Raw genomic sequence first — 24,108 nt, 5'->3', positions numbered from 1 at the left:
GGGCAGGAGCCCCATCTAGTGGCCCCGGGCCACCCCAACTGGGGCCAACAGCCCAGGAGAAGCCTAGATGACCTTTAAAGGTTCCTTCCAAACCCCATACATCCTATGATTCCAAGCCGTGACCCAGAATTGCCCAAAGGAGACGCGGCACCAGGGCCAAAGAGCTGGCAACTGCTGCTCCTGAGAGACAGAAAGAAACAAACGGGTTGAGTTAGAGCAAAATAACAAAAGTGGAGTCTAGGCTGCATCCCCAGTGACAAACCCCTCCGGGTTTTGCAGCCTGGCACTGACAAGGTTCATTGCTGCTGGCCCTGCAGGGTTTCCAGGCACTGAGCTCCTTGCTGGTTCCTTGGGTTACTCCCCTGCTGTGAAGCTCCTCGCAACAGCTGGAACTTCAGAAATATTCACTCTGAAAAGGCTTTAGCAGGGTCCTGATGGCAAAGCTAATCCAGGCTCATTTCTCTCTCCTGCTCCTACCTGGGGACAGTTAGAGCAGGTCCCTGGGAGCCCTGAGCTGGGCTGGGGCAGAGCAGCCACCCCTGGGTGTCAACGACGTTCCGTGAGGACGCTTTGAGCCTCCGCACTTCCTGACGGGGCTTATTTTACCATCTGTGTCCCATCAGTGCCTCTGCTGCTCGCAGCTCTCACTGGAAACAGTGAGTCTCCCCAGCACTGCTCCGCTCACCACCGCACACAGTTCTGGGAAAAGTCCTTGGGCCTCTGTTCCTGTAAGCAAAAGCCAACGTGCTCTTTCTTCCTCAGCGCCAGCCCCGGGGCCGCCGAGCTGATGCGGTAGAGAAGAGCCAGAGGAGGGACAACACGAGGATGAGGCTGGAGTGGTCCTTGCCTCTCCTGGGACTGCTGCTGTGTGGGGGTGAGTACAGCTGCCCAGGAGACCCTGGGACCTGGTGTTGCTGCCCAAGGGACTGCAACTGGCTCTGCAAAGTACCTGCAGCCACATCTGCCGGGGTGTGCAGTGCCTGGGGAGCTGCTCTCCAGCAGAGCATTCCCTTCAGAGGGCAGCATGCAGGGGCAAAGAAACTGGAATTGAACCCTCCCAGGCTTGAGAAAAGAACCTAAAACCCCAGGTGAATTTTTTTTTGCTTGCTAGCTGGGTCACTGATACACCTGGTCTCCAAACTCCATGCAGCTGGGTTGGAGCTCCATGCTCTGCTTCCTGCAGAGTGAAAGGGTTTGTGTTTTCATTGTATCTACACGCTTGGCTCATGCACTTTTCTTCAAGCCTTTTGTGATCATGGGTAAATAATTTCAGTTCAGATTCACTGCGACATTGTGGGAGTGGCAGCAATTTCCAGGGCACCAACATTTAGAAAGCTGGTTTAGGATGAAGCGTGGAGTTACTGTAAAGCTATGAAGAAGCTGCTAACTAAGAGAGAGAAGCTTAAAAGTTAATTAGAATATACTTGCTTGCAATAATCCTTTTTCTAAACTAGGTTGGAGAATTATTTGAATTTCTATTCTGTGCTAGTCTGTGTTAAAAATGGCCTCCAAGGGAAACGACTTCATTTCCAAACAACATCCTGTCTCAGCTAACAGAATCCTTCTAATGCATTTAGCACAAATATATGGGTATAAACATCTCTTTCAAGTAGCTGGGTTCAGAGAGGTTATCCTTGAAGAGGGAAGGTGAATGGCATCTGCAGCACCATTACTTACCCCTTATTATTCTTTTTCTTTTGTAGTTGGCACCTCAGCTCAGCAGGGTAAGTGTATTTTACCAGCATTCTTAACTGTTCTGGTTAAGCAGACCAACTGTGACTCACAAGTGAGCACTAAAAGTCAAATAGAAATATTTGCATTTTTCAAATATTGTAGGATAAGAGCAAATATTGTAGGGTAAGAACAGTTCATTAACTGCTACTGATCTGGCTGCTTGGAAGAGCTGGCTTTTGGGAATTGTCCCTAATTATTCTAGTGATCCCCAAGCAGTGACAATTTTCTGACACCAACTCACTCTCTATCTCCCCAGTTTTCTAACAGCAACAATGAGTGAGGTAACAACAGGCTGATTTATTAATAGTTACTATTCTCTCCACAGATGATATCAAATCAACAGAGGGTAAGTGTATTTTACCAACATTTCTGAACTATTTAGCATGATATGAAGACTGTGGGTGCACTGGTGAAGCCTAAAAGATAGAAATACTTAAGCAGTATTTTAGGATGAAAAAAATTCTTGTTTGTTAGTTGCTACTGTCGCCACCGATCAGAAAAATAAACTGCAATGAGTTGTCCCTAATTATTGTTGGTCAAGCAGAGCTGGGCCACCTGCAGAGACCAGAAACAATGTGGATAAATGGTGGCAGGTGCCCCAGGCTCCCTGACAAAGTTGGACACTGGTGGGATTTTGACACTGTTTAGTTATTTACACTGATTCTTTGCGACACCAAAGGAAAACCCGCGTGCAGGGAATTGACGTTACACCATAACATCCAAGATTTTGCAGCACAACCTGTCATGGTGGGATAAGGGTGGGCAGGGAAGCCTGCCCAGGAGCTGTTTGTAAAGCTGTTTTCCCTTCTCATTGGCTCACCTTCCAATAAAGAGTTCCTGGTGGAGATTTCTGGAACCACGGTGACAATCACGTGTCCCGTGACTGAAGGCAGCATCGAGTGGGTTCTATCAGGGAAAAAAACAGAAGGCAACGAGGGGAAATATGTCCTGGAGAACCATGACAGCTCTCCCACCAACGTGAGCTGCTCGTTGAATCAAGAGAAGTATGAAATGTACCTGCATGCCAGAGGTGAGTGACACAGCGCTCAGGCTCCAGGCTGGGGGTGAAGCCTGCACGTTTCCGTGGCAGGTCCGAGGAGATGAGACCTGATGCTCACCCTGCTGGGCTGGCTGGGTGCAATTCTGCTGAGGCTCTTCCCTCTCCAAAGAGCAAAATTTTACAAAGGGAATGCCCCTGCTCTCCAGCCTTTCCTCTCTGTGTCCTCAAGTGTGCTGGTGTTGGTTGGGATAGGGAGAAATCACAAGATCAAGCTGGTTGCATGTCAGTGGTGCCCACACGTGCAGTGTGTGACATTTTTATATACAGCTCTTGCCATGCTACAAGGCAGGAGTAACACCTGCCACAAAGGCCAGAGGCATTTCTTATCCTGCAGTGGGAAACTCCCATCGGGAGCACACAGCTTGGGAAGTGACCCATTACCCAAGGGGAGCTTTACATCTCCCTGGAGAGTGATTTCAGCCTCTAAGCCATTAAAATTTGGGCAGCTGCTCTGCAGTCAGGACGTAGGAGTCCAGCAGAGGCAGTGGGGATGGTGCAATGATCTAGGAGATGTTTTGCACCCTGGGCTCAGGCCGTGCACACAGCAGAGGACAGGAAAGGAGGCTGCACACACCGGGCCCTGGTCTGTGTGTGCAGACTGAGGCGTCAGGGCCTTTCCTTGCTGGGAAGGAAGGATGCCCATCTCAGAGCACCCTCCTCCCTCCCGGCAGTGTGTGCAAACTGTGAGGAGCTGGATGTCCTGGCAGTGGCAGGGATCATCACTGCAGATCTGCTCATCACCTTGGGAGTGCTGATTCTGGTCTATTACTTCAGCAAAGACAGGAAGGGGAGAGCAAGCCCCAGTGCTGGCACCCGGCAGCGAGGTAAGAGCCACCTCGGGCACCTCTGCTGAGCACTGAGTTCAGCACTGGAGTGACACAGCCTGCTCTGTTCCCCCCCAAACCTCCAAACCCTTGCCAAGAAATGCTCCTGCTTGCCACACCTGTTGCTCCAGGCTGCCTTCTTGTATAGGATGGGTTGTGCCAAAAACGTCCCTGCCCACAGGAAACCATTTCACAGGCTGTTGTGCAGCAGTAAACGAGGCAGGGGATGCTGCGCTTGCAACTGGGTCTTTGAAACCTCTAAGCTCTTAAAAAAGCCATGTGGGTTGACCCACAGGATGCCTTACCCTGCAGTCAGTCACCTCCATCAAAGTCCCTGTGCTGCACTGAACGAATCCTCACCAAGGATGACCTCTCTTTGCCCCTGTTGCAGGTCAGAAGACACAGCGTCCTCCCCCTGTTCCAAACCCTGACTATGAGGTATGGAGGACTTGTACTTTTCCCATCTCCCTTTCCTGGCTGGGGAGGGATGGCCAGAGCTGGGAATCTGGGGGATTTATCCTTTTTGCTCCTTTGAAGAGGCATCCAGGCCACCTGCAACCTTTCCTGGGAACAAAGGCAAAAGGTGGTAAAGGTGGAGCCCCTTCTCCCGGTGCTGCCATGGGGAGTGGGGAGCAGACCTGCAGCTCCAGAGCAGCACTGCACCTGCTCTCTGCTCTGGTCATCTCCACGTGTTGTGTGCACCCAGATCCTGGCCTTGTTTGAGGGTGTTGATACAGATTCCCTAACTAACATCTCTGCTGTTCCCACAGCCCATCCGGAAAGGCCAGCGGGAAGTGTATGCAGGGCTGGAAACCAGGGGCTTCTGACACTCCCATGGATGCCAGGCTGGGAAACTGCAGCAGAGGGGCTAACTGCTTGGTACCAGTTCTTTGCAGGCCTGCTGAGGTCCTGGCATTTGCGGTGACACAGGACAGACCCTGATGTCTTCCTTCAGTTTGCCATTAGGGACAAGAAGCAAAAGGAGCACGTTAGCAAGAGGCTTCCCTTTTCATTAAAGGACTGCAGCCTCACTCATGGCTCCTGGCCTCCTTTCTCCTCTCTGAGACCTTCAGCAAAACATCCTCATAGGGTCACATGAGGATTTAACACCTTCCCACAAACAATCTGAAAGCCTCCTATTAGGAAATTTAAGTGTTTGCTTTAAATCTGTGTTGCTATTAAATAGTGGGGCTCAGCTAAGACCTGAACCCCCACTTAGAGGGTGTCCAGGAGAGTGGGGCCTGAGAGCAGGGCAGGGGACAACAGGAGCCAGGGTGTGGGTCTGGGGGCAGGTGAAAAAGATGAGCTCTCATGCACTCACCACACAGATTTTAAATCTGCCCGATTTTAAAAGCTGTGGTTTCCAAAGCAGCAGCAATGGCACAGGCAGTAACTTAAGAAGGGCCAAGGGATGCTGTGATGCCTGGGGTTGTTTCTGATTCAAGGCTGGCAGAGTGAGCCACATTTCTGTTGCTTCTGTTGCTCTGTAGAGCAACAGCTCTGAAGAAAGGAAACTGAGGCTGGGGGGGATGGTTTAACCCTCGAGTTTCAGCATGAGATGAGCACCCAGCAAGTTCCATGCTTTGGATTGCTGTGCTTACCCTGCAGGATGTGGTTTTAAAGGCAGCACAGCTGGGTTACCAAACAAGGTACTGAAGATCTAGGAGGGAGATAGCAAGATGCAAAGAGCACTTACCCCCAGCAGCCCTAAAACCTCTTGGGGCCACATTCTCAGCTTCTGCAAAACATCCCTGCTCCAGGGACACTTGCTCAGCCCAGCCACACAGCCCATTGCCACGAGTGGGATGTGAGAAGCTGGGACCATTCTGTGTATACAGGGTCTGAGTCTTGCTTCCAGCAACACCCCAGTGCTTCCACCACCATTTATGTTTGTTTGTGCATGTTTGCCCCCACCAGTGCAGCCACACTGCCCTTACCTCTGTGGGATCAGTACCCACCCTGTGACAACACCTCTCTGCCTCTGTGCTTGGCTGCACTCAGTAACATTCCTTTGTCCTCCCAAGGGCGAGGTGCTGAGGAGCCTCTCAAACAGCAGCTGCAGATGTGGCCTCTGCTGTCTCCTTGTTTCATGCAGAACACACCCACCCGCTCTGCTCCAGCCTCCTCCTGCTCTGTGGGTATGGGTTGCCACCTTGGCTCGTTGCTTTGAGGTCTGATGGCCAGGACAGTGCTGCAGACCAGGCACTCTGCTGGTCATTTCTGCTTTTTACGGGGCTCAACCCTTTGCAGACCAAAGGTGGGTCCTGGCACCTTCTGCCTGGAACGGTTACATCAGGCTCACACTTCACTGGAGCAGGTTGGAGCAGAAAAGTCACCAAGACATTGTTCTGCTCCTGCGAACAGCAAAACACTGTTGTGTGAGGAGCTGACACTGAAGGAAAACAGGTTCTTTTCTTGCTCAGTGCCCGTGGGGCTGATCACACCGATTCCTGCAAGGGCACGCAGGGCGCACCCGCAGCTCTGCCCAGCCTGGGCTGCTCCAGACACGTCACAGGTTTGTGGCCAGTTCTTGCTGAGTGCTGACTCTTTCCACACCTAATTTATACCACTGAGTCACAAGTGCTCTCTCGAGCCACTCACCCGGATTCTTAGAAAAGCAGGAAAACACAGGGTACAGGTGGGTGCAACTGGCACATGGAGGTGACCTGGTTTCTGAGGTTTCTAACTGCTACCTGATCCTGTCTGTTCTCTGCCTCCTGTTTTGGCCATAGTCAGACCCCAGGAGCTGTTTCTTTTCAGATTTGAGGAACTGAGACCTTGCCAGGAACAGCTAGGGTGGGGAGACCCAGTGTCTGGAAGGTGGTTGAGATGGGAAAGGCTCTCCAAGTTTTCTTCTCTTCATCCTGTACTCAGCAGACTGGGAGGGCTAGTGGGCCTGAAAGAGAGGCTGCCAAATCAGAATGTGGGGGGCTGGAAGGGACCAGGATCACCTGGGGCAGGCCACACAGGAACACATCCAGGCAGGTTTTGAAAGTCTTCAGAGAGGAAGACTCCACAACCTCTCTGGGCAGCCTGTTCCAGTGCTCTGTGACTCTCCTGTGGGCTGCAAAGGCAGAGGAGGGTGAAGAGAGCATGGGCTGCCTCTGGCCTCTGCTGCATATGCAAAGAAAACATCCTCCTGTCCTCCTTCCCACCAGCCCCCCAGCTCTGTCCAGGGGACTGAGGCTTGCAGGAACTTCGCAGGGGTGAGACAGACCCTGCTGACACTTGCTGTGCTCCTGGTGTCCCTGCTCCCCACGCTGGAAGGGGAATTAAATGCGACGCAGCCTCTGCTGCTGCCGGTGGCAGCCCTCTCCCTTCACAAGGTCTGCTACCCCCAACTTTGGCAACAGACCCAGATGTCATTTGTGTCCCATCTGTGTCACAGAGAGGTGACACAGCCACAGGCACCTGCCCACACTTGCAGAGCAGCATCCTGCTGGGATGGGCAGGAGCCTGATGGCTCTGCAGGGATCTGGGGGGGGTCACATCCAGCGTGCACCTTCCCAGGGACTGCAGAGCTCCCCGGGCCTCGGCACAAGTGATGGACCAGGGAGGCCAAGGGACAGGATTGTCTTTAATGGGAGGATACAGAAGTGCAGGAGGTCAGGGGATGAGCAGGGAGCTACAAGGAGCTGGGGGGGGCTCTCTAGGCAAAACCCCAGCGCCCTCCACCTGCAGTGCACTTACGGCAGCAGTGCCAGAGCAGGGTGCTGGTGCTCTGGAGCACTTGGCAGTAGCTTTGCTCTAACGTCACTCCCCACGTGAAGGAGTCACAGGCCTCAGCATCTTCCTACTTCACTTGCGGGCTCTGCCAGGGGCCAGCTGGCTGTACTGCCCCTCGTCCCGCTCGCCAAGGGGCTGGGGAGGAAGAAAGGCAAAGTGAGCTACAACCCTTGCCCAGCCCTGGGAGGGAGGGTCCAGGGAAAGCAGGCCCAGGCTTTCCTTTGCCAAACTTTTGGCAAGCTCTCCCTCCCTGCACACAGAGCTCAGGGTCTCTCAGGGGAAGGATGCCCCAGCAGAGAGCAATCTCCAACACGGTGTGATGCCTTGAGGCATCAATTGTCCCCCCCCAGCAGCATCATTGCCACACAGCCCCAGACCAGAGAGACACAATGAAGCCCACACACCCCCCCCACACTCACCTGGTAGAGCTGCTCGTTGGCAATCAGGTTCTGCCTGTCAGAAGCTAAATGAAGGGAGAAGAGGGTCAGGAATTGAAGAAGTCACAGGTAGCTTGGTGAACATCTGCAAACAAACTCAAGCAGCTGGCTGCTCTCAGCACTGTGCTTTTGCATTATTTGTAGAAAGTCCCTGCAAGGCCTCAGATGTTCCCACGCCACCAGTTGCTGTCTCTGGGAGAATGTTTTGGTGAACCTTGTGCATTTGATGGCTTCTCCTGAGAAGCTGAGCTAGAGACAGGAAGGGTGCTCATACAGATCCCTGCCCTAGACCCACCGCGTGCTGGTTCCACCTGCAGCTTGCAGTGACCTGGCTCTGTGGGCAGTGACGGGAAGTCCCTGGGTACCACGCAGCTCCTGTGGATGCCCAAGCACTCCCCTTACCTCTTGACATGCGCCCCTTGTCGTGGCCAGTGATGCAATACACAGCAACTGCCAGGAAGACGGTGGCAACAACATCAGCAACCACAATCCCAGAGATGGTAGGAGCATCCACTTCGATGCAGTTCTGACACACTGGAAGCCCAAAAGAACACCAACACTCAACCAACCACCAGGAGCTGTGGGGCCAGACTGAGCCCAAAGAACTCTGCCAGTCCAGGCACCAGACCCAAGGGAACGTGCAGCCTGGCTGCTCCCAAGGCCAACCTAGCAGAGGATCTAGCAGAGCTTCCACAAACTGGTGGAAGCACCCACAAACTCTGAGAAAAAACATAGTTCCCACAAAAAATGTCTTGAGTGAAAACCCCAGGCAGTTTTGGCTCTAGAAACCAGGATTGCAACACTTACTTCGATAGTGCACCTGGAGGGGAGGGCTTTTCTGTTCACTTCCCCCTTTACACGTGTAGATGCCTCTGGGATCATCAAAAGCTGAACCCAAGTCCAGCTGTGTGAAGTTTCCTATCTCAGTCCCATCTTTCCACCACACGACTTCAGCTCGGGTGCCTGTCTCACACTGCAGAAACACCTTCCCACTGGCTTCCTTCACAATTACTTTCTGCCCTGTAAAAAGAAAACAAACCAAAGAGGAGAGCAAAGAGCTTCCCAGCCGAGTTCTCAGCCCTCGGTGATGCAGAGCTCACAGACCTCATCCATGGAGATGGATCCATCCATCATGTTAGCCTGTCCCCTGAGCACTGGAAAGGACACTGCTAACGAAACAAACTGCAAAAAGCAGATTACCCAGCAGAAAAGTAGTCCAGTGTTGAACTGGTAGTTGCATTACAGCAGCTCTGAGTAGTTCAGATTCAAATTCCCTTAGAGAGAAAACTAACCAGGCTCAGGCACCTGCCTGGACTCCACTCTCTGTGTAACCCTCATCCCACACACAGATCACATAGTACTGAAGTGCAAATGCAGTTTCAACAGAAAGTGAAACGTTTCCACCAGCAGAGAGAGGAGCTGAGCCCAGACAAGGAGGCAAAAACCCACCGGGGTTTTTTACCCAAGTGTAAAAAAACCATTTTGAGTTAAGAGCATGCAAAGAACTGCAAAAGCATCATCTTCTGAATCTGAGAGCAAATTCTCTGTCTCACTCGCTGAGTGCTGGAGCAGAGCACAGCACACAAGCTCTCCTGCTGGCATGTCTGTGCCAGCACAGAGCTCACAGCTGCTTTAGTCCAACACCAGGGACCTGCCAAGTCCAACTGCAAGTGCTCTGTCATTGCAGGGTGGGTTTGAGCCATCCCAGGTAACCAGAGATAGCAGGTGGCTCCAGACTGTCACAGCAACAATCCAGGGTGGGCAGAACCATCAGAGCGACCCTGTCCTCAGGAACCCTTGTGCTGACCCACTCCTTTCTCCCCATTGAAACTTACAAACCTCACGTCAAGGTGCCACAAGGGACACAACTCCAACAAGCTGCAGGGACCTGCTTCCAGCCACCCTCCCATGGCTGCAGAGCTGCTTGCAGTGGGAGCAGCAGGGGTGCAGCCTCCAGGGACCATAGCAAGCACCTGATGGGCACCACTGCCAACCCCGAGGTCTCCAGGGACCACCACCTCTGTTTCAGCCACAGGACACAGCACCTCAGCAGCCCCTGGGCAGAGACCCACAGCCAGGGACTTACCTTGAACACTCCAGCTGGCCAGGACCAGGCTGGCCAGCAGAACCCAGGAGCTCAGGGACTGTCCCCTCCACATGGCACTGAGCAGTGGTGGCTCTTTCCCCCGCTCAGAGGAGAGGATGTGCAGAGAGCTCCTCACCACAACACACCAGTCACCCCCGGATCTGTCGGGTACCGGATGCTGGGGGCTGGAACCTCCTTGCCTCCCTCCCCCAGCAGCTGGGGGATGTCTGAGGACCTGCCTCCTCATCCCAGTGATGTCGGTTGTTAACTGAAATAAGCAACTTTTTTTTTTTGGGGGGGGAAATAATCACATGAGAGCAAAGAAGCAATACAAAAACAGAGCCTGTGTAACACCAAGACAGGAACAATTAGAGAAAACACACTTTTGGGACAAAAACAGCACTCATGGAAGGACGGGGGAGGACAGCTGGGCTTGAGGTGGTGGGTGCCCGTCATTTACGGACCTCAGGCAGCCACATGTCCCCCCACAGCTGTGTGTCCCCAGCAGCCAGGGAGCCCCCAGCATCCTTGTGTCCCCCAGCAGCTCGGGAACCCTGGAAGCCATGGGTCCCCAGCAGCTGGAAAGTCCTCAGCACCCACGTGTCCCCCAGCAGACACACATCTCCCTACATCGTGTCCCGAGCCACTAAGGATCCCCCACCCATCCTTCTGTCCCCAGCAGCCGTGGATCCCGCACCCCTCCATCCCCAGTAGCCACGGATCCCGCATCCCTCCGCCCCCAGCAGCCGTATGGACCCCTCATCCTTCTGTCCCCAGCAGCCACAGGGACCCCTCATCCTTCCGTCCCCAGCAGCCCCGGAGCCCCACAACCTTCCACCCCCAGCAGCCACAGATCCCGCACCTTTCTGTCCGCAGCAGCTGCGGATCCCGCACCCTTCTGTCCCCATCAGCCGTGGATCCCGCCCCCCTCCGTCCCCAGGAGCCACAGATCCCGCACCAGCCGTGGATCCCCCACCCTTCTGTCCCCAGCAGCCACGGATCCCGCCCCCCTCCGCCTCCCGCAGCCACGGATCCCGCCCCCCTCCATGGATCCCGCCTCCCTCCATCCCCCCGCGCCGGGTCCCGCCCCGGATCCCGCCCCCCCGTCCCCAGCAGCCCCAGCTCCGCTCCCGCCCCGTCGAGCGGCCATGGCGGGCTCGCTGGTGGCGGCCGTGCTGGCGCACTCGGGCCGCCTGGACAAGGAGGACCTGGGCACCCGCATCGGGCGCCTCTCCCGCCGCGTGGAGGAGCTGAAGGCAGGGCCGGGCACGGGGCAGGGGCTGCGGGCCGGGGGGCTGCGGGGCGGGGCCGTGCGCGGGGTCCGGGGGCTGCGCAGCCCCGGGGGGGGTGGGGGTCTCTTACCGCCGGTGTCCCAGCGCTGCCCGTTCCCCAGGGAGAGGTGTGCACCATGATCAACAAGAAGTACAGCGAGTTCCTGCCCAGCGTGCAGAGCGCCGAGGAGCTGGGGGGGCAGGTGGACGGGCTGGCCCGCAACATCGAGCTGCTGCGGGCGAGGATCGAGAACGAGGTGAGAGCGGGGAGAGGCGGCTCGCCCTTCGGTTTCACCCCCAGCGCGAAAACACACACACGCACTTGGTGTGTTTCACGGGGCAGGACTCCGGGGTGGGAGCCCGGGGTGATCTCACGCCTAGAAAATGCCTTTCAGCAACACCTGCGTGTGCAGGGGGAGGGAGGAGCTGTCGTTCAGGGCTTGGCCCCGGGGGCTCCTTCGTGCAGCTGGAAGTGTCACCTCCTGCAGGAGGACCAGGCCTGTTTATGGTGACACGGTGGGAACTGGCCAGCTGAGGGTTGGTCCCGGTGGGTTCAGGCCAAACAGGAACCTAAACCATCCCTGTGCACCTTCACTGAAGTTGCTTTTTGCTTCTTTGGTTTGATTTTCCCCCACATCTGGGGCTCCGTAGCAGTGTTAATTGAGATTTACCTTTTGGTGGAGTTCCAGCATCCTTGCATTTTAAAGGGCTGTGTTCAGGGAACATTGAAGTCCTTCTGAGGTTCAGCTTCCTTACAGTGCCTTTAAAAACCCTGTACTTCATTAAAAGAGAAACCAGGTTATAAGCATTTCCACTGTTTAAGTATCTTCCTAACGGGGTAAAATGCATGGAGCCTTTTTTCTCCTCACCAAATTATTCCCATAATATGTTAAATCTGATGTTACTGCTTTCAAGAGTAAACATGTCTGATGACATTTGCTTGCTGTAAATTAAGTGAAAAGTTTGTTACTTTAGGTTCAGCAAGATCTGAACGTTGCTGTTGCTGAATTTGCTGAGTTGAAGCAGCAGCTGGAGCAGGACACCCTGGTTCTGAGCATTCTGAAAAAGCTACAGGAGGTGAGGAGGGGGAGCAGCTTAAACCATGAAGCACCACCCAGCCTCCCTGGTGCTCCTGCAGCATTATTCTGGGCTCCTCTGGAGTAGCTGTCTGTAGCTGTCCAGGCTTTGTATTGTTTAAAAAACCAACAACAAACACCTGTAGTTTACTAACAAATACAGTAACTTAAGAATCTGTTTGGTTGCTGCAGTTTGACACAGCTATTAAAGAGTACAACACTGCCTTGCTGGAAAAGAAGTATGTTGCAGCAGCTCAGCAACTGGAAAAGGTAATAGTGCCTCTTCAGCATGCGAGTGCTGTTCACACAGCCTTCCAATACACAGCACAGGATGCTTTGCAGTGGCAGAGGCAGCAGTTACTCGGGTTTCCTCCTTCCCTCCAGGCACGGAGCAGCCTGAAGGTGCTGGGATCCCGCAGGGGCTTTGAGCTGAAGATCCTGAAGGCCCTAAACACAGAGCTCACTGTGCAGACACAGAACATGCTCTACCACCTGGGAGAGGAGTGGCAGAAGCTGGCTGTGTGGAAGCTGCCTCCTTCCAAAGGTACTCACAGTTCCAAGTTGATTTCACCATATTTTGCTTCCCTATTTGAAATGCCTGGCTTCCAGCACCTGCAAGATAAGAAATACAGTAAAACTGTTAACTAGGGCTGGTTTCAGGAGCTCTTCCTGCTAATTGCATGGCCTAATGAGTTGGAGTGATGAGTGGCAATGTTCTTTGGATAGTCTAAACTCCTGGAGTGCTTAGGTGCTAACACAAGCCATCTGGTGTAGCCAGTAGACTTTAAACAAGGTTTTGAAGGTTCAGCTGCCAAATCTGTGGTATTCCTTTAAAAAAATGTGGAAGCAGAGATCAAAACAGTTACCAGCTTCTGAGTACCTTCCTAGTCTTGTGAGAAATAAAAAGGGGGATCCTCTCTTGCAGAGCTTCTGCTCCTGGGCCAACACTCCATGTTGGTTTTTACTGCATGCACAGTTCAGTGTGGTAGCTGAAAGAGTTTCCTGAAATTTTTCATCATCCTGAACAAGTTTTCCCACTAAGCTAGTTTTTAAGGGTACTTTTATCTTCTCTGAGAGGTTTCCAGGCTGCCACTTCAGTTGCAGGCAGCTGATTGCCAGAACTGCTCAGGAGTCTGTACCTTGGTGTCTTCACTGACACAAGCTTTTCCTTTGGAAGGGGGGGGGAAAACCCACCCTTTTCCTTTGGACTTGGTTTGAAGTGGGGATGAGGAGGGGAGTGATTTTCACCATCATTCAGCTGCAGGGTGACTGAAATGAGAATTCTGGGTCCTTGTAAGAGACTGATTCTCATTCCATTGTGCTGCACTAGGAGCTCTGGCCCCTCTTCTGATGCTCATTTACAAAGAGCTGGTTTTTGGGAATGAAGAAAGGGAGACTATTGCTTTAGCTGCTACTTGAGGAGTGTTGTAGCTTCTCTTACCTGCTGTATCTCAGACCACACTGACAGAGAGGGTTCTTTTCCTTCAGAAAGCAGCCTGGAGTCGGCGGCACAGTCCGAGCTGCACCTACACACAGTGCCACCAAAAGAGAAGGTTGCTGGCCCACCTGTTGCTGCTGTGCTGCAGGCATTTGCTGTCCTGGGAGAACTGCACACCAAGCTTAAAATTTTTGGTAAGACAGACCATAGATCCAGATAAACCAAAGCCAGCATTTTACCTCATTAGCTGTTCCCTGGTGCAGCTAATTGAGAGTGTGTTTCCCCCACTTCATGTGAAGAACATCCAGAACAGTCACCATTGAGCCTCCCTGGACCAAACTGCCTCCTCCTGTTGGAAAACATTTTTGTTTGTTTGTTTCTCAGGTCAGTTGCTGCTGAAATACATTCTCAAGCCACTGATTTCATACCCATCTCTCCAGCCCCTCACAGAGGAGCAGTCAGATGTGTTGATCCTGCGTTTCAAGTCTGAAGAGCCTGCCTTGGATCATTCCTCTCCCATGGAGGTTTTTGACAAAATCAAGCTTGTTTTTGAATTTCTCCACAAATACCTGTTGAGTAGGTAGTTTTTCCCTTTTGGAATTAGACTGAGATGAGTACCTTGTTCATGTAATTGGAGCAGCAGCTTTCTAGAATATCTGGCTGTTAAGCAGTGTTGAATGATACGGAAAGGTCTGAGCAGCTTTTAATGTTCAGTTGCTTTGCTGTGCTCTTGGGCAGCTTATCAGACTGGACTTAAGCAGTGACCCAGCATTCACAGAGCTGGGAAAATGAAAGAGGAAAGTGTTTTGACTCAAAAGGATCATACAGTTAATTTTTTGTAATCGTAATAATACTTAGTAACATTTTTTTCTTATGAACCAGTCACCACAAAGGTCTTTGCATGCCACAGGTCTAAAAGGAGCAAGACAGGATGCAATCCAGGGAGTTCCCCACATCAGGCTGCTCACAGGCAGGATCTTCCATCGGCTAGAAACTGGCCTGGGCTTTGCATTTCACAGAACAATTGTGCTGGGAAAGTGCTCAGTGTACTCACAAATTCAGGGTTTTTTTGGTTGGGAAGGTGATTCCCCAGGCCCAGCACATGGCCTGGATAGAAGGTCTCTTCCATGGAACACTTGATAGATGCTGTTCTGACAGGAAGGACTGAACAAACTGAAGTGTCTGCTCCAGGAAGCAGGTATATTAAAATCCATTTCTGTTCTCTTGGATTCAGACGTGCCTCTGGAGCAGCCTGCAGAAGACAAGGAGGATTGCAGCAAAGTTACACTGGCAGAACTGCTGGGTGAGGTGATCTGGGAAGAGCTGTCAGACTGCCTCATTCAGAACTGCCTGGTGAACTCAATCCCAACCAACAGCAGCAAACTAGAGCAGTATATAGAGGTAGGTCTCAAAACTCTTTCAGATCCATGTGGTGGAGGTGGCCAGCTTGAACCAAGAGCTGCAAGGCCTTTGGCTGAGCCTCTACAAGGGGCTGGAGGTCATGATGGGGCAGAGCTGCTTGCCCAGCTGCCTTCTCTTTGTATTGGTAAAAGTCACAGGGAGTTCTTGCATGGGCCACAGTTTTAAAAACTACATAATACAGCAGAATTTACTGCAAGGGAAGAATGCCAGAAGCTCCTTTTCCTGGAGAGGGAGCTGTTTGAAACAGAAGCAGTCATAGGGTAAACCTCCTAGTCTCTTCCCTCCCAGGTAGCCCAACATAATGAAATTTGATCAGATCTTGCTGGGTTGCCGGGAGGGACAAACCTGCAGTTCAAACACTGTATTATTGTGTGCTCAGGGTCCCCAGCTGAGCCAGCTTTTCCCACAAGATTGCTGAAAAGCTGGTGGATTGTTAGTGCCCTCTAAAACCAACTTTTCATCCTTTGCTTTCAGCTGAGTGGAAGAGTTTATACCCAACTTAAAGTTTTGTTCTTTGTCTTTAGGAAACTATATTAATGTAGAATATGTCTGCTCTTCTCAGGTGATTAAATCCACAGAGGAGTTTGAAAAAGCCTTGAAGAACATGCAGTTTTTGAAAGGGGACACAACTGATCTACTGAAATACGCCCGCAACGTCAATTCCCACTTTGCAAACAAGAAGTGCCAGGATGTGATTGTGGCAGCCAGAAACCTGATGACCTCAGAAATACACAATACTGTAAAGGTGGCTGTTGGTGCAACACACAGTTCTTCTGTTTGGAAAAACAACTGTTGAATAAGGCTTGTCTAAAACAGTCAATTTGGGTGTTGGTTTTTTTTTGCAGTACTGAATATTCTTGATTATTTAGGGATCTTATTTAGGGATCTTGGCAAAAAAGAATTTCAAAGCCTTTTTTAACAGTGCTCAAGAGGGTTATTTCACTAACAACAAATTTCTTAAAAGACTTGAAATTTGCTTGTGTAGGCTTTTCTGGCTAGCGTCATAAGCATAAGAATGATTAGAAAATTACTTAACAAACTGCTTCCAGGCATGCAACACCAGTGTTTCATGGTCTGCTCTGCCTTTCAGAAGGCAGGAGGTTTCCAGCAGTCTTGGGGGACTTCTGCAGCCTCATGTTTATCTTCTTAAACCTGCCGTTGTGTTTTGTAGTCTTGCACAGTCTCTTTTCTCTGGACTCAAAATTCTGTTATCCCTTTTCTCTTGTTTTCCCTTAGATCTCACCTGACTCCCCTGTAGCCCTGCCAAGGCTTCCTGGTCCTGGGGCAGATCACTCACAGATGCAAAAGTCTCCTCAGCTTCTGCACAACGAGACAGTGAATTTGGAGAATGAGACCAAACTGAGCCAGTTCACCTTCTCTCTGCCCACCTGCCGCATCAGTTCCTCCGTGGAGAAGCTGATGGAGTTGGCTTATCAGACACTGCTGGAGGCCACAGCCAGCACTGATCAGTGGTAGGAGTTAGTAGCTCTTGGGTGTCAGATACCTACTGCTTTTGGCAACACCAAGCATCTGCTGATAGGTTAAAAGAGTTCTGAAAGAGCAGGAGATGCTTAATTGGAATGGATCATTAAAGCCTGTGTTGCTGGGGGTTGGTGCAGGGGCTGGCACAGCAGGCACAGCTGTTTCCTGGGGTACTCAGTTAAGCAGCCTGTTGAATGTGGGCTTTCAGGGAGCATTCAGGGTCGCTGTTGTATTTTGGTGATTCAAGCAGTGAAAACATGAGCTCCCTCACATGTACAGTGTAGTTCATGGCTTCTGTTTATTTGGGAGGAACACTAGTGCAGCTTCCACCTCAGCGTTCCATCATGCATGAGCTGTCAGTTGTTGGGAAGAATCAAACCCATCCCTTTTTCAAACCAAATGATCAGTGATGGCATTTCTTCCAAGACAAGTTCTTGCTTTGTGCTGCTGAAAGTAAAGAACTCCAGCTCTGCCTCTGGCAGGGCTCTTCAGGGAAAAGGATTCAATGTTTTAAGAAACCCAAATTCTGCTTTAACAAGTGGAGACCATGGCCCTCGGTGCCTCAGTACTGAATGCCTTTCAGTGCACTGTGGCAGAGAGGTTATTTACACACACCTTCTGGGGAAGGGACACTGTCCCCTTTGTTCCTGGGGTTTCATTTCCCTTCTGACATGTGCTCTGGATCTTGTCTTTTCCACACTGACCTCCCAAGGTCATCGCAGCCTTTGCGAGTTTTCCAGAATGTTGCCTTTGTTGCCATAGCTGTAATTGATCCTGACCATCTCCTCTTTCTGCCAGCACTTTGCTACTAATATAACTTTGTTCTGAAGAAGGTTGAGGGTCATTAACAAACAAGATGTTAATTCCACTGACTAACATGAACTTCTCCTTGCAGCTGTGTGCAGCTCTTCTACTCTGTGCGGAATATATTCCAGCTGTTCTATGATGTAGTGCCAACATACCACAAGTAAGTGTGTGTGTGTCACCTGGGGCCTGTTTTGGAGAGAGAGCAATGCTACTGGAACCCACTTTGTCCACCACAGCCAGAGGTTACTGAGGGCTTCCTCCAGCAGCAAAAATCTAGTACTTTTCATCTATAATTAAAATCGTACCTGCAGCAAAACAGTGGCTTGAGAGTTTCCCAGCCAGCAGTCTTATGACCAAGGAGGTAGTTGCAGTTCTTACAACAGCTGTGTTTGAATCCAGCCATGTAACATTAACCCCAGGTCTGATGCAGAGATTTTTCATTATGGTTTTCCTATAAAAAAAGAGCAGCAATGAGGACTGAAAAGATAACAGTTCTGTCGGAGAACATGCAGCTTCTCTCTCCCTCACCATAACTTTGCTGTAACAGTATCTTCCTGTTTGAAAGTCCACTGCTAGAAGCAACGTGGGTATAACACATGATTCAAACACCAAAGTGCTGTTTTACTGGCCATGAAACCCCTTTCCTACAAGCTTTTGTGTGGATGTGACAGGAGGTTAAATGCCTCTTCTCCAGCTGCCACCTTTACCAGGCATTGCCCAGTTACCTACAACACCTGAGACAGCAAGTTTCTCTGGGGGAACCACAACAATTTTTTTTAACAGAGCCTGGTCTGAATAAATCTGTTTCTTCCTTTTCTCTTCCTGGGTCAGGGAGAACCTGCAGAAGCTGCCCCAGCTGGCAGCCATCCACCACAACAACTGCATGTACATCGCTCACCACCTGCTCACCCTGGGACACCAGTTCCGCTACCGCCTGACCAGCATCCTGTGTGATGGAGCTGCCACCTTTGTCGACCTGGTGCCTGGGTTTAGGAGACTTGGTAATGTCACCTTTCACCCTTGAAACATTGGCTGGTTAGGATCTGAAACCCAGCTCTTCTTGTCTAGCACGTAGTTCCAACAACCAGTTCATTATCCAGCAAAATGTTGTGGCGCTTGTATTGAGGGATCTGCTGCTCAGTCCTTTGATGTTTTCTTCAGCCTAATCCAATAAAACAAATTCTGAGATAAGTTTTTATGAGCTTGATAGGAAACTGTCATCTCTAGTTAATTCTACTACTCAGCTTCTTCACAACTATTGTAGCAATGCAGGATGTGCAAGAACTTTCTGAATACATGACTGGGCCAGGTTGAAGTTGCTCTACAAGACTGTTCAGAGACTAGAAACTCCTTTAAAAATAAAACACTTTATAGGAAGTTCATCATTCAGCACTTACAGTCTCTAAATTGGCAGAGCAAATTTAACAGTTAATTGCTTCTCTGTGCTTGCTTTTGCTCCTAAAGGGATGGAGTGTTTTCTGGCCCAGATGCGAGTGCAGAAAGGAGAGATCCTGGAGAGGCTGTCAAGTGCAAGGAATTTCTCTAACATGGATGATGAGGAAAATTACAGTGCAGCAAACAAAGCAATAAGGCAGGTAAGCAAGGCAATCAAAGCCAAATATCCCATGGTCTGTAGCTGTTGTCCTTGGGAAGGTCCACTGCATCATCTCAGTCCTGGGAACTCTGCAGTGTTCCAGCAGAGTGGAAATTTTCAGAACAGCCAATTTCCTGGCACGATGATTTAGTTTCCCTGGGTTGTGTTTTTTTGTAAAATTGAAGCATGCCCAGTTCAGTTCCTCTTGCTCCAAGCTGAAAGGAAAAGTACATTTATAATGTTTTTCATTTTTCAAGGAAAAGATCCACCACACTTTTGATGAACCTCAATATAAGTTGGAAACATGGCACTTTTTCCTAAGAATGTCTGCTCCCTGCCATAGCAGGATACTTCATTGCCTTTTGCTCCTTTCTAACTGGTTTCTGACCATATGTAGTCACTTTATGTGCTGGCCTCTCAGTGTTACTCTGCTAACACAGAGCTGTTATATTCCAGGTATTGCATCAGTTGAAAAGATTGGGAAAAGTCTGGCAAGATGTGCTGCCTGTGAACGTGTACTGCAAGGCCATGGGGACTTTACTGAACACAGCTCTGGCAGAGATTGTCACCAGGATTGTTGCCCTAGAGGTCTGATACTTTTTCAATCTGTGCTTCTCCAATGAGCCTCTCCATCCTCTCCAAGCACCAGATGCCACTACACCTGGGGCATTTCAAACTGAAGTTCTTACCTGTTTAAATCTCCATTTGACTCCCAGCACCATGTTCAAGTGATTGTCATGTTACCGTGGGTCAAGTACAACTATCCTAGTACATTTCTTAATTAAGCTATATTTTCACAGCAAATGATAGAAATGTTAGTGCATCTGTTCTGGTTTACACCCAGAGAGCCTTCCCACTGTGCCTGAGGCCAGCAAGTCCTCTTTTCCTGTAACATCTAGTTTACAGGACACTTGTTCAGGCTGTACCTGCCTAAAAGCTTGGCTCTCATCATTGTGCTGGGCAATGCCTGAGCCATTTTCCTTGTCAGCTTCCTCATACCTCCTCTGCTTCCCAGTGACATGCTTGCTTTTGTACTAACAATCCCTTATATTTAATTAAATAAGTTACATCAGCTCCATAATGTTAAACATGATCTTTCATCACATTTAACTGCTTTCATCTTCACACACACAGCCACTTTTTTTCATGTTACTTACTGCTTTACTCCAAAAATACACCTGGCTGCTGCCCTCTTAACCTTTGTTCAATTCTAGGACATCTCCACAGAAGATGCAGATCGCCTGTACTCCCTCTGTAGGACCATGGTGGAGGAAGGACCCCAAGTTTTCACCCCACTACTGGAAGACAACAAAAATAAGAAGTACCAGGAGGAAGTTCCAGTCTACGTGCAGAAGTGGATGACATTCAAAGAGCTGATGATCATCTTGCAAGCCAGCCTCCAAGAAATAGTAGACCAGTAGGTGTCTTCCTTCCTTTTCAATTAGTTCCTCACTGCAGTGGCAGGGGGCTGGGAGGTGCTCAGACACCAGCAGGGCATGGTGCTCAGGGGGCTGGTCAGGTTCCAGGCATCAATGAGGATCAGGTAACTGCTCCTGGGGCTGTTTCTTAGCCCTGCTTATAGTCCATTTGGAGCTGGCTCCTAAATTCAGCTGCTTCCTGCAAAGGAAAAGGCAACATGTGAAGGTAAAAAAAAACGAAACCAACAACAAACCAGTGCCATGGGAGGGCCAACTGGAGTGACTGCCCACCCCTCAGCCCCTGAGCTGAGCAGCATCCCATGGCAAGCAGCCTGGCACTTTGCCTGCTGCTGTGCCTGGCTGCTGCAGTCATTCCACACCACTGGCCCCTGCTTTTTAGGTGCTGTTTCCTTACTGCTTTTAACTTGCAAAGGGGATTAATCCAAATGATAGACAAGGATTTGTGTAATTACTTCTCTTACTTTGGTATGAGTTGTCAGAAGCTGGACATGCCCTGCTCACAGCTGCCTCTGAATGGCAGGGAAACAAATTGTCCTCAGCAGCTGAACCAAAAAGTTACCAGCCCTGGAGGCACAGAAGGTAGTTCCTTCTCTGCACCCTGGTCATTGCTGCTGTTGGAACCATGATGGACACCAAAGGTTCCCACCTCTACTTCCACCTGGGCATAAACCACTTTTTTCTGTTGTTTGGGAGGTGAAAGGGAACTCTGCAGGCAGGCAAAAGGTACAGTTTGTAATGCAAGCAAAAAAATCACCTCAACCTGTTGCCCTAAACAATTCTGGGCTGAAGTTGCCAGCTAATAGGTGGCTAACTGGATTTGTTTTGCTTTCAGACTTACCATTGTGCTGAGTGCTCAGGAGGCTTGTTTTAACATGACTTCTGTGCAGTTTGGGTAAATAAAGATCTTTCTCTCTCTCTCTCATGTAGGTGGGCAGATGGGAAGGGGCCTCTTGCAGCTGAATTCTCTGCAGCTGAAGTGAAGAGTCTGATCCGAGCCCTGTTCCAGAACACAGACAGGAGAGCAGCAGCACTGGCCAAAATTAAGTAACTGTGTTTACACCTACATGTTGGTAAAGCAGAAGCAGACAGTCTTTCAAATATTTTTTTTGTATTTGAACCCTTCTTATTTGTACTGTTATAAATAAAGCTTTAGCTTGAGGTAAGTGCTTCCTGGAGGCTTGACTGAGGGAGAGGAAACATCTCCTAGCTCAGTGTTTGCAGGGCAAAGAGGGTGGCTCTGCATGCCTGGGGCCAGGAAGAGCACAGGGGGAAACACCAGCTGCCTGTGCTGGTGTTGAACTTGACAGTTCAACCTCCTGCCAAGGTCCCTAGACATGTTCTGCCCAGATCCAAGCTTTCCTTCAGGAGCTGGCGGGTGTACCTTCCTGGAGATGTCTGTCCATTTCCACATTCCCTAGGATTTCATCTTCCTGTTAAGCCCAGCAGAGGGAAACAAATCAAATCTTGAATCCAACATCTTTGTGAGGACAGGCACTGCTGTGAGATGGGCCTCATGCAAGGTGCTGCACAGTCTCATCTCAAGCTTGCTTGCTTTAGAGTCTTGTGGAGGGGTTTCTGTTTCTCAGTGGTGAATCTTATCTATGCAGTTTTACAGCAGGGGGCACATAGCCCCTGTGTCTCTTACCTCTTCTGTCCCTGCAAATTACCTGTGAACCCACAGACTCTGGTAGCTTTTGATACCCTTCTAAGAATGCTGAAGTGCCAAATTTGCTCTTTTCCACCTCAGGTTTCCCTGCAGAGCAGACCTCAAGAGAGTAAAAGTTTAAGGGGTGGGAGGGAGGAGATCCCTGTTCTCAGTGTTCACAGGGTTTTGCACAAGGGGCAAAATTCCTCATGGCTAACATCTTAAAACTGACAGCATTTTTCAGTCTCAGTTTACCTACTGTAGAAACTGTTCAGCTCCTTCCTTTACCTTTTTGTTGTATGTGAACAGGTCTGGCAGCTGTTGTATTTCTGGTAGTAAATGCTTTGTCCTGTAAGAATGACAAATATAAATGCACATAAAAGTGGAATGAAGCATGCACCCATTTTAAGTTACAAAAGGCTGTGTTTGAGATACATTTCTTGACTGAAAACCTCAACCAAAGGCATCATTGAAAGCCCAGAGACCAAGATGTGCCACTTGCTGTGCACACAGAACAAAGTATTTGTTCCTACCATGCTTCAAACTGTTTACAGAAGTTTTGATCACAGAGCTTCATGGTTAAATCTCTTACTGTTGTGTCCTTTTCAGTTGCATTTCTCTGCCTTCTACTCATTTCCAAGCACTTCAGCAGGGCCTGAATCACTGGTGGCTTTCACACTGCACCTCAGCAGAGCTGAATGGCTGCTGGGTCAGCCCAGACCCTCCTCTTCCTGCCTCTTGACTGGCACAGGGAGGGGACAAATGCCACCAAAATCACAGTTAGACCAAGCCCAGCACATGGGAATGCATCAGGGGAGATACTGAACCAACATCTAACTGCTGCTTAAAACTGAGCTTTTTCTTCCCCTCCAAGTAACTTACCTAACAGCTGACAGTGTTCCCAGAGCACTTGGATCTCATGGGATCCCCTGCCCCTTTACACACAGCCTTCCAAAAGCCCCACATCTTTTGAAAATCACCACTTCTCCCATGTGGGTTGTTCACAGAAATGTAATTTGCTATTTTCTGTAATAAACGATTTATACTGAGCACATTTTCTAGTGTTGTCTGGGGATCCTGCTAAGGTTTTCATCACCGTGTGAATGAGTCCTGGACTGTTCTTCACTTACTCTCTGGAAAGGGCAAAGTGTTGCTCTGTGCAGTCTCCTTGCCTCACCCAAGGTTGAGTCATGGGTGATAATGTCAGCAAAAACCAGGCAGGTGGAAGCTGCCTGTAACTGGGCAGAAATAGTGTCCCCCCACTGCAGAGCAGCAAGCAGCAGGGGCTGGGTGAGAGCAGGCACAGGGCCTTTCCCAGCAAAGCCAAACTTCTCCAGGGAAGAGGTGGGACTGAGGACCCATTTCAGCACCTGGAAACAAAAAGGCAGCCAAAGCAGACCTAAATAACTGTCTTATGAAAGAAAGAACTTTCTTATTTACATACTTCTCCATCCCCAGAAGATACAGCTGATGGCTTGTTGCTCAAAATGTCAATGAATTTTTAATGCTATTTACTTGAGGAAACTCCTATGAATATTTCATGGCAGCCCCTCAGCTGGTGTGAAGACTGGGAGGAGGGAGGTGTTGCTTAGTTTGGATTTGCTTTCTCCAGGCACTTTGTCTCCTTTAGCCATTAGACAACTGACAAGGCTGCAAATATCCCCCACATCCCAATCCTGCCTCAGCAACTGCACCTTTCCTGGTGGCTGCTGGTGGGCAATCTTCCCAGGACTGTAGATGGTGCTGGAGGACTTGGGAGCACCAGTGGGAAAAGAAAGGCAGGGACCAGCTGGGAAACCTTTGCTGGCAGCTGCTGTGCTGGGCTCTGAGGGGAAGGACTCAAAGGGGCTGCAGGACCAGCTCAGGTCATGTCCCCTCCAACCACCCCTGGGGCAGCTGAGGACCAGCCCTTTGCAGAAATTAAATGAAGACGCAGGCTGTGACCACAGCCAAACACAGGACACCTTCCCTGCAAGCCTTGAAACACAGGAAACAACCATCAGGGGAAAGGATAAAACAGCAAATCCCAAAAAGATGTATCAGTAGCAGTTAAAAAATGAGACACAT

The 24,108-nt window shown here is 50.2% G+C and overlaps 3 protein-coding genes across 5 annotated transcripts; 2 read left to right on the top strand and 1 right to left on the bottom strand.

Annotated features, from left to right (window-relative positions):
* Nucleotides 1-624: 624 nt before the first annotated feature.
* LOC127393411 (T-cell surface glycoprotein CD3 epsilon chain) lies at nt 625-4,538 on the top strand. The gene is made up of 8 exons (XM_051638444.1): nt 625-656; nt 763-874; nt 1,704-1,724; nt 2,060-2,080; nt 2,567-2,764; nt 3,466-3,618; nt 4,010-4,056; nt 4,389-4,538. Exons 2-8 carry the CDS (start codon nt 826-828, stop codon nt 4,443-4,445), a joined length of 546 nt encoding a protein of 181 aa, XP_051494404.1. The 5' UTR covers nt 625-656; nt 763-825; the 3' UTR covers nt 4,446-4,538.
* Nucleotides 4,539-7,187: 2,649 nt separating this feature from the next.
* LOC127393399 (T-cell surface glycoprotein CD3 gamma chain-like) lies at nt 7,188-10,857 on the bottom strand. Of its 3 annotated transcripts, none has more exons than XM_051638431.1 (6): nt 10,826-10,857; nt 9,868-10,148; nt 8,589-8,801; nt 8,184-8,315; nt 7,764-7,807; nt 7,188-7,479 (listed from the first exon to the last, which is right to left on the bottom strand). In XM_051638431.1, the coding sequence occupies exons 2-6, from the start codon at nt 10,112-10,114 to the stop codon at nt 7,417-7,419; spliced, it is 699 nt and encodes a 232-aa protein (XP_051494391.1). In that variant the 5' UTR covers nt 10,115-10,148; nt 10,826-10,857; the 3' UTR covers nt 7,188-7,416. The 3 variants fall into 3 exon arrangements, with proteins under 3 accessions (XP_051494391.1, XP_051494392.1, XP_051494390.1); XM_051638432.1 differs by having other exon boundaries at nt 10,844-10,857; XM_051638430.1 differs by lacking the exon at nt 10,826-10,857 and having other exon boundaries at nt 9,868-10,513.
* A 126-nt stretch (nt 10,858-10,983) lies between these two features.
* Nucleotides 10,984-21,559, top strand: ZW10 (zw10 kinetochore protein). The gene is made up of 16 exons (XM_051638554.1): nt 10,984-11,123; nt 11,261-11,395; nt 12,114-12,215; nt 12,407-12,484; nt 12,599-12,758; nt 13,703-13,846; nt 14,037-14,228; nt 14,887-15,053; nt 15,637-15,819; nt 16,311-16,546; nt 17,452-17,523; nt 18,195-18,364; nt 18,828-18,958; nt 19,414-19,545; nt 20,172-20,374; nt 21,324-21,559. Exons 1-16 carry the CDS (start codon nt 11,016-11,018, stop codon nt 21,442-21,444), a joined length of 2,334 nt encoding a protein of 777 aa, XP_051494514.1. The 5' UTR covers nt 10,984-11,015; the 3' UTR covers nt 21,445-21,559.
* The last annotated feature ends 2,549 nt before the right edge of the window (nt 21,560-24,108 follow it).

This window comes from Apus apus, chromosome 22, assembly GCF_020740795.1.
Source record: "Apus apus isolate bApuApu2 chromosome 22, bApuApu2.pri.cur, whole genome shotgun sequence".
In the NCBI taxonomy this organism is placed as follows: domain Eukaryota; kingdom Metazoa; phylum Chordata; class Aves; order Apodiformes; family Apodidae; genus Apus; species Apus apus.
Note: the sequence above shows the minus strand (reverse complement) of the source record. Positions and strands in the feature narration are given on the sequence as shown.

Excerpts from the sequence above, each read along its gene's own strand:
- ZW10 (XM_051638554.1), top strand. The coding sequence starts at position 11,016 with ATGGCGGGCTCGCTGGTGGCGGCCGTGCTGGCGCACTCGGGCCGCCTG. Across the intron at positions 12,485-12,598 it reads CAGCTCAGCAACTGGAAAAG|GCACGGAGCAGCCTGAAGGT; the intron begins GTAATAGTGCCT and ends CCTTCCCTCCAG. Across the intron at positions 15,820-16,310 it reads AAATACACAATACTGTAAAG|ATCTCACCTGACTCCCCTGT; the intron begins GTGGCTGTTGGT and ends GTTTTCCCTTAG.
- LOC127393399 (XM_051638431.1), bottom strand. The coding sequence starts at position 10,114 with ATGAGGAGGCAGGTCCTCAGACATCCCCCAGCTGCTGGGGGAGGGAGG. Across the intron at positions 8,802-9,867 it reads GGCCAGCTGGAGTGTTCAAG|GGCAGAAAGTAATTGTGAAG; the intron begins GTAAGTCCCTGG and ends TTCTTTTTACAG. Across the intron at positions 7,808-8,183 it reads CAAGGGGCGCATGTCAAGAG|CTTCTGACAGGCAGAACCTG; the intron begins GTAAGGGGAGTG and ends CCCTTCATTTAG.
- LOC127393411 (XM_051638444.1), top strand. The coding sequence starts at position 826 with ATGAGGCTGGAGTGGTCCTTGCCTCTCCTGGGACTGCTGCTGTGTGGG. Across the intron at positions 875-1,703 it reads GGGACTGCTGCTGTGTGGGG|TTGGCACCTCAGCTCAGCAG; the intron begins GTGAGTACAGCT and ends TTTCTTTTGTAG. Across the intron at positions 3,619-4,009 it reads TGCTGGCACCCGGCAGCGAG|GTCAGAAGACACAGCGTCCT; the intron begins GTAAGAGCCACC and ends CCCCTGTTGCAG.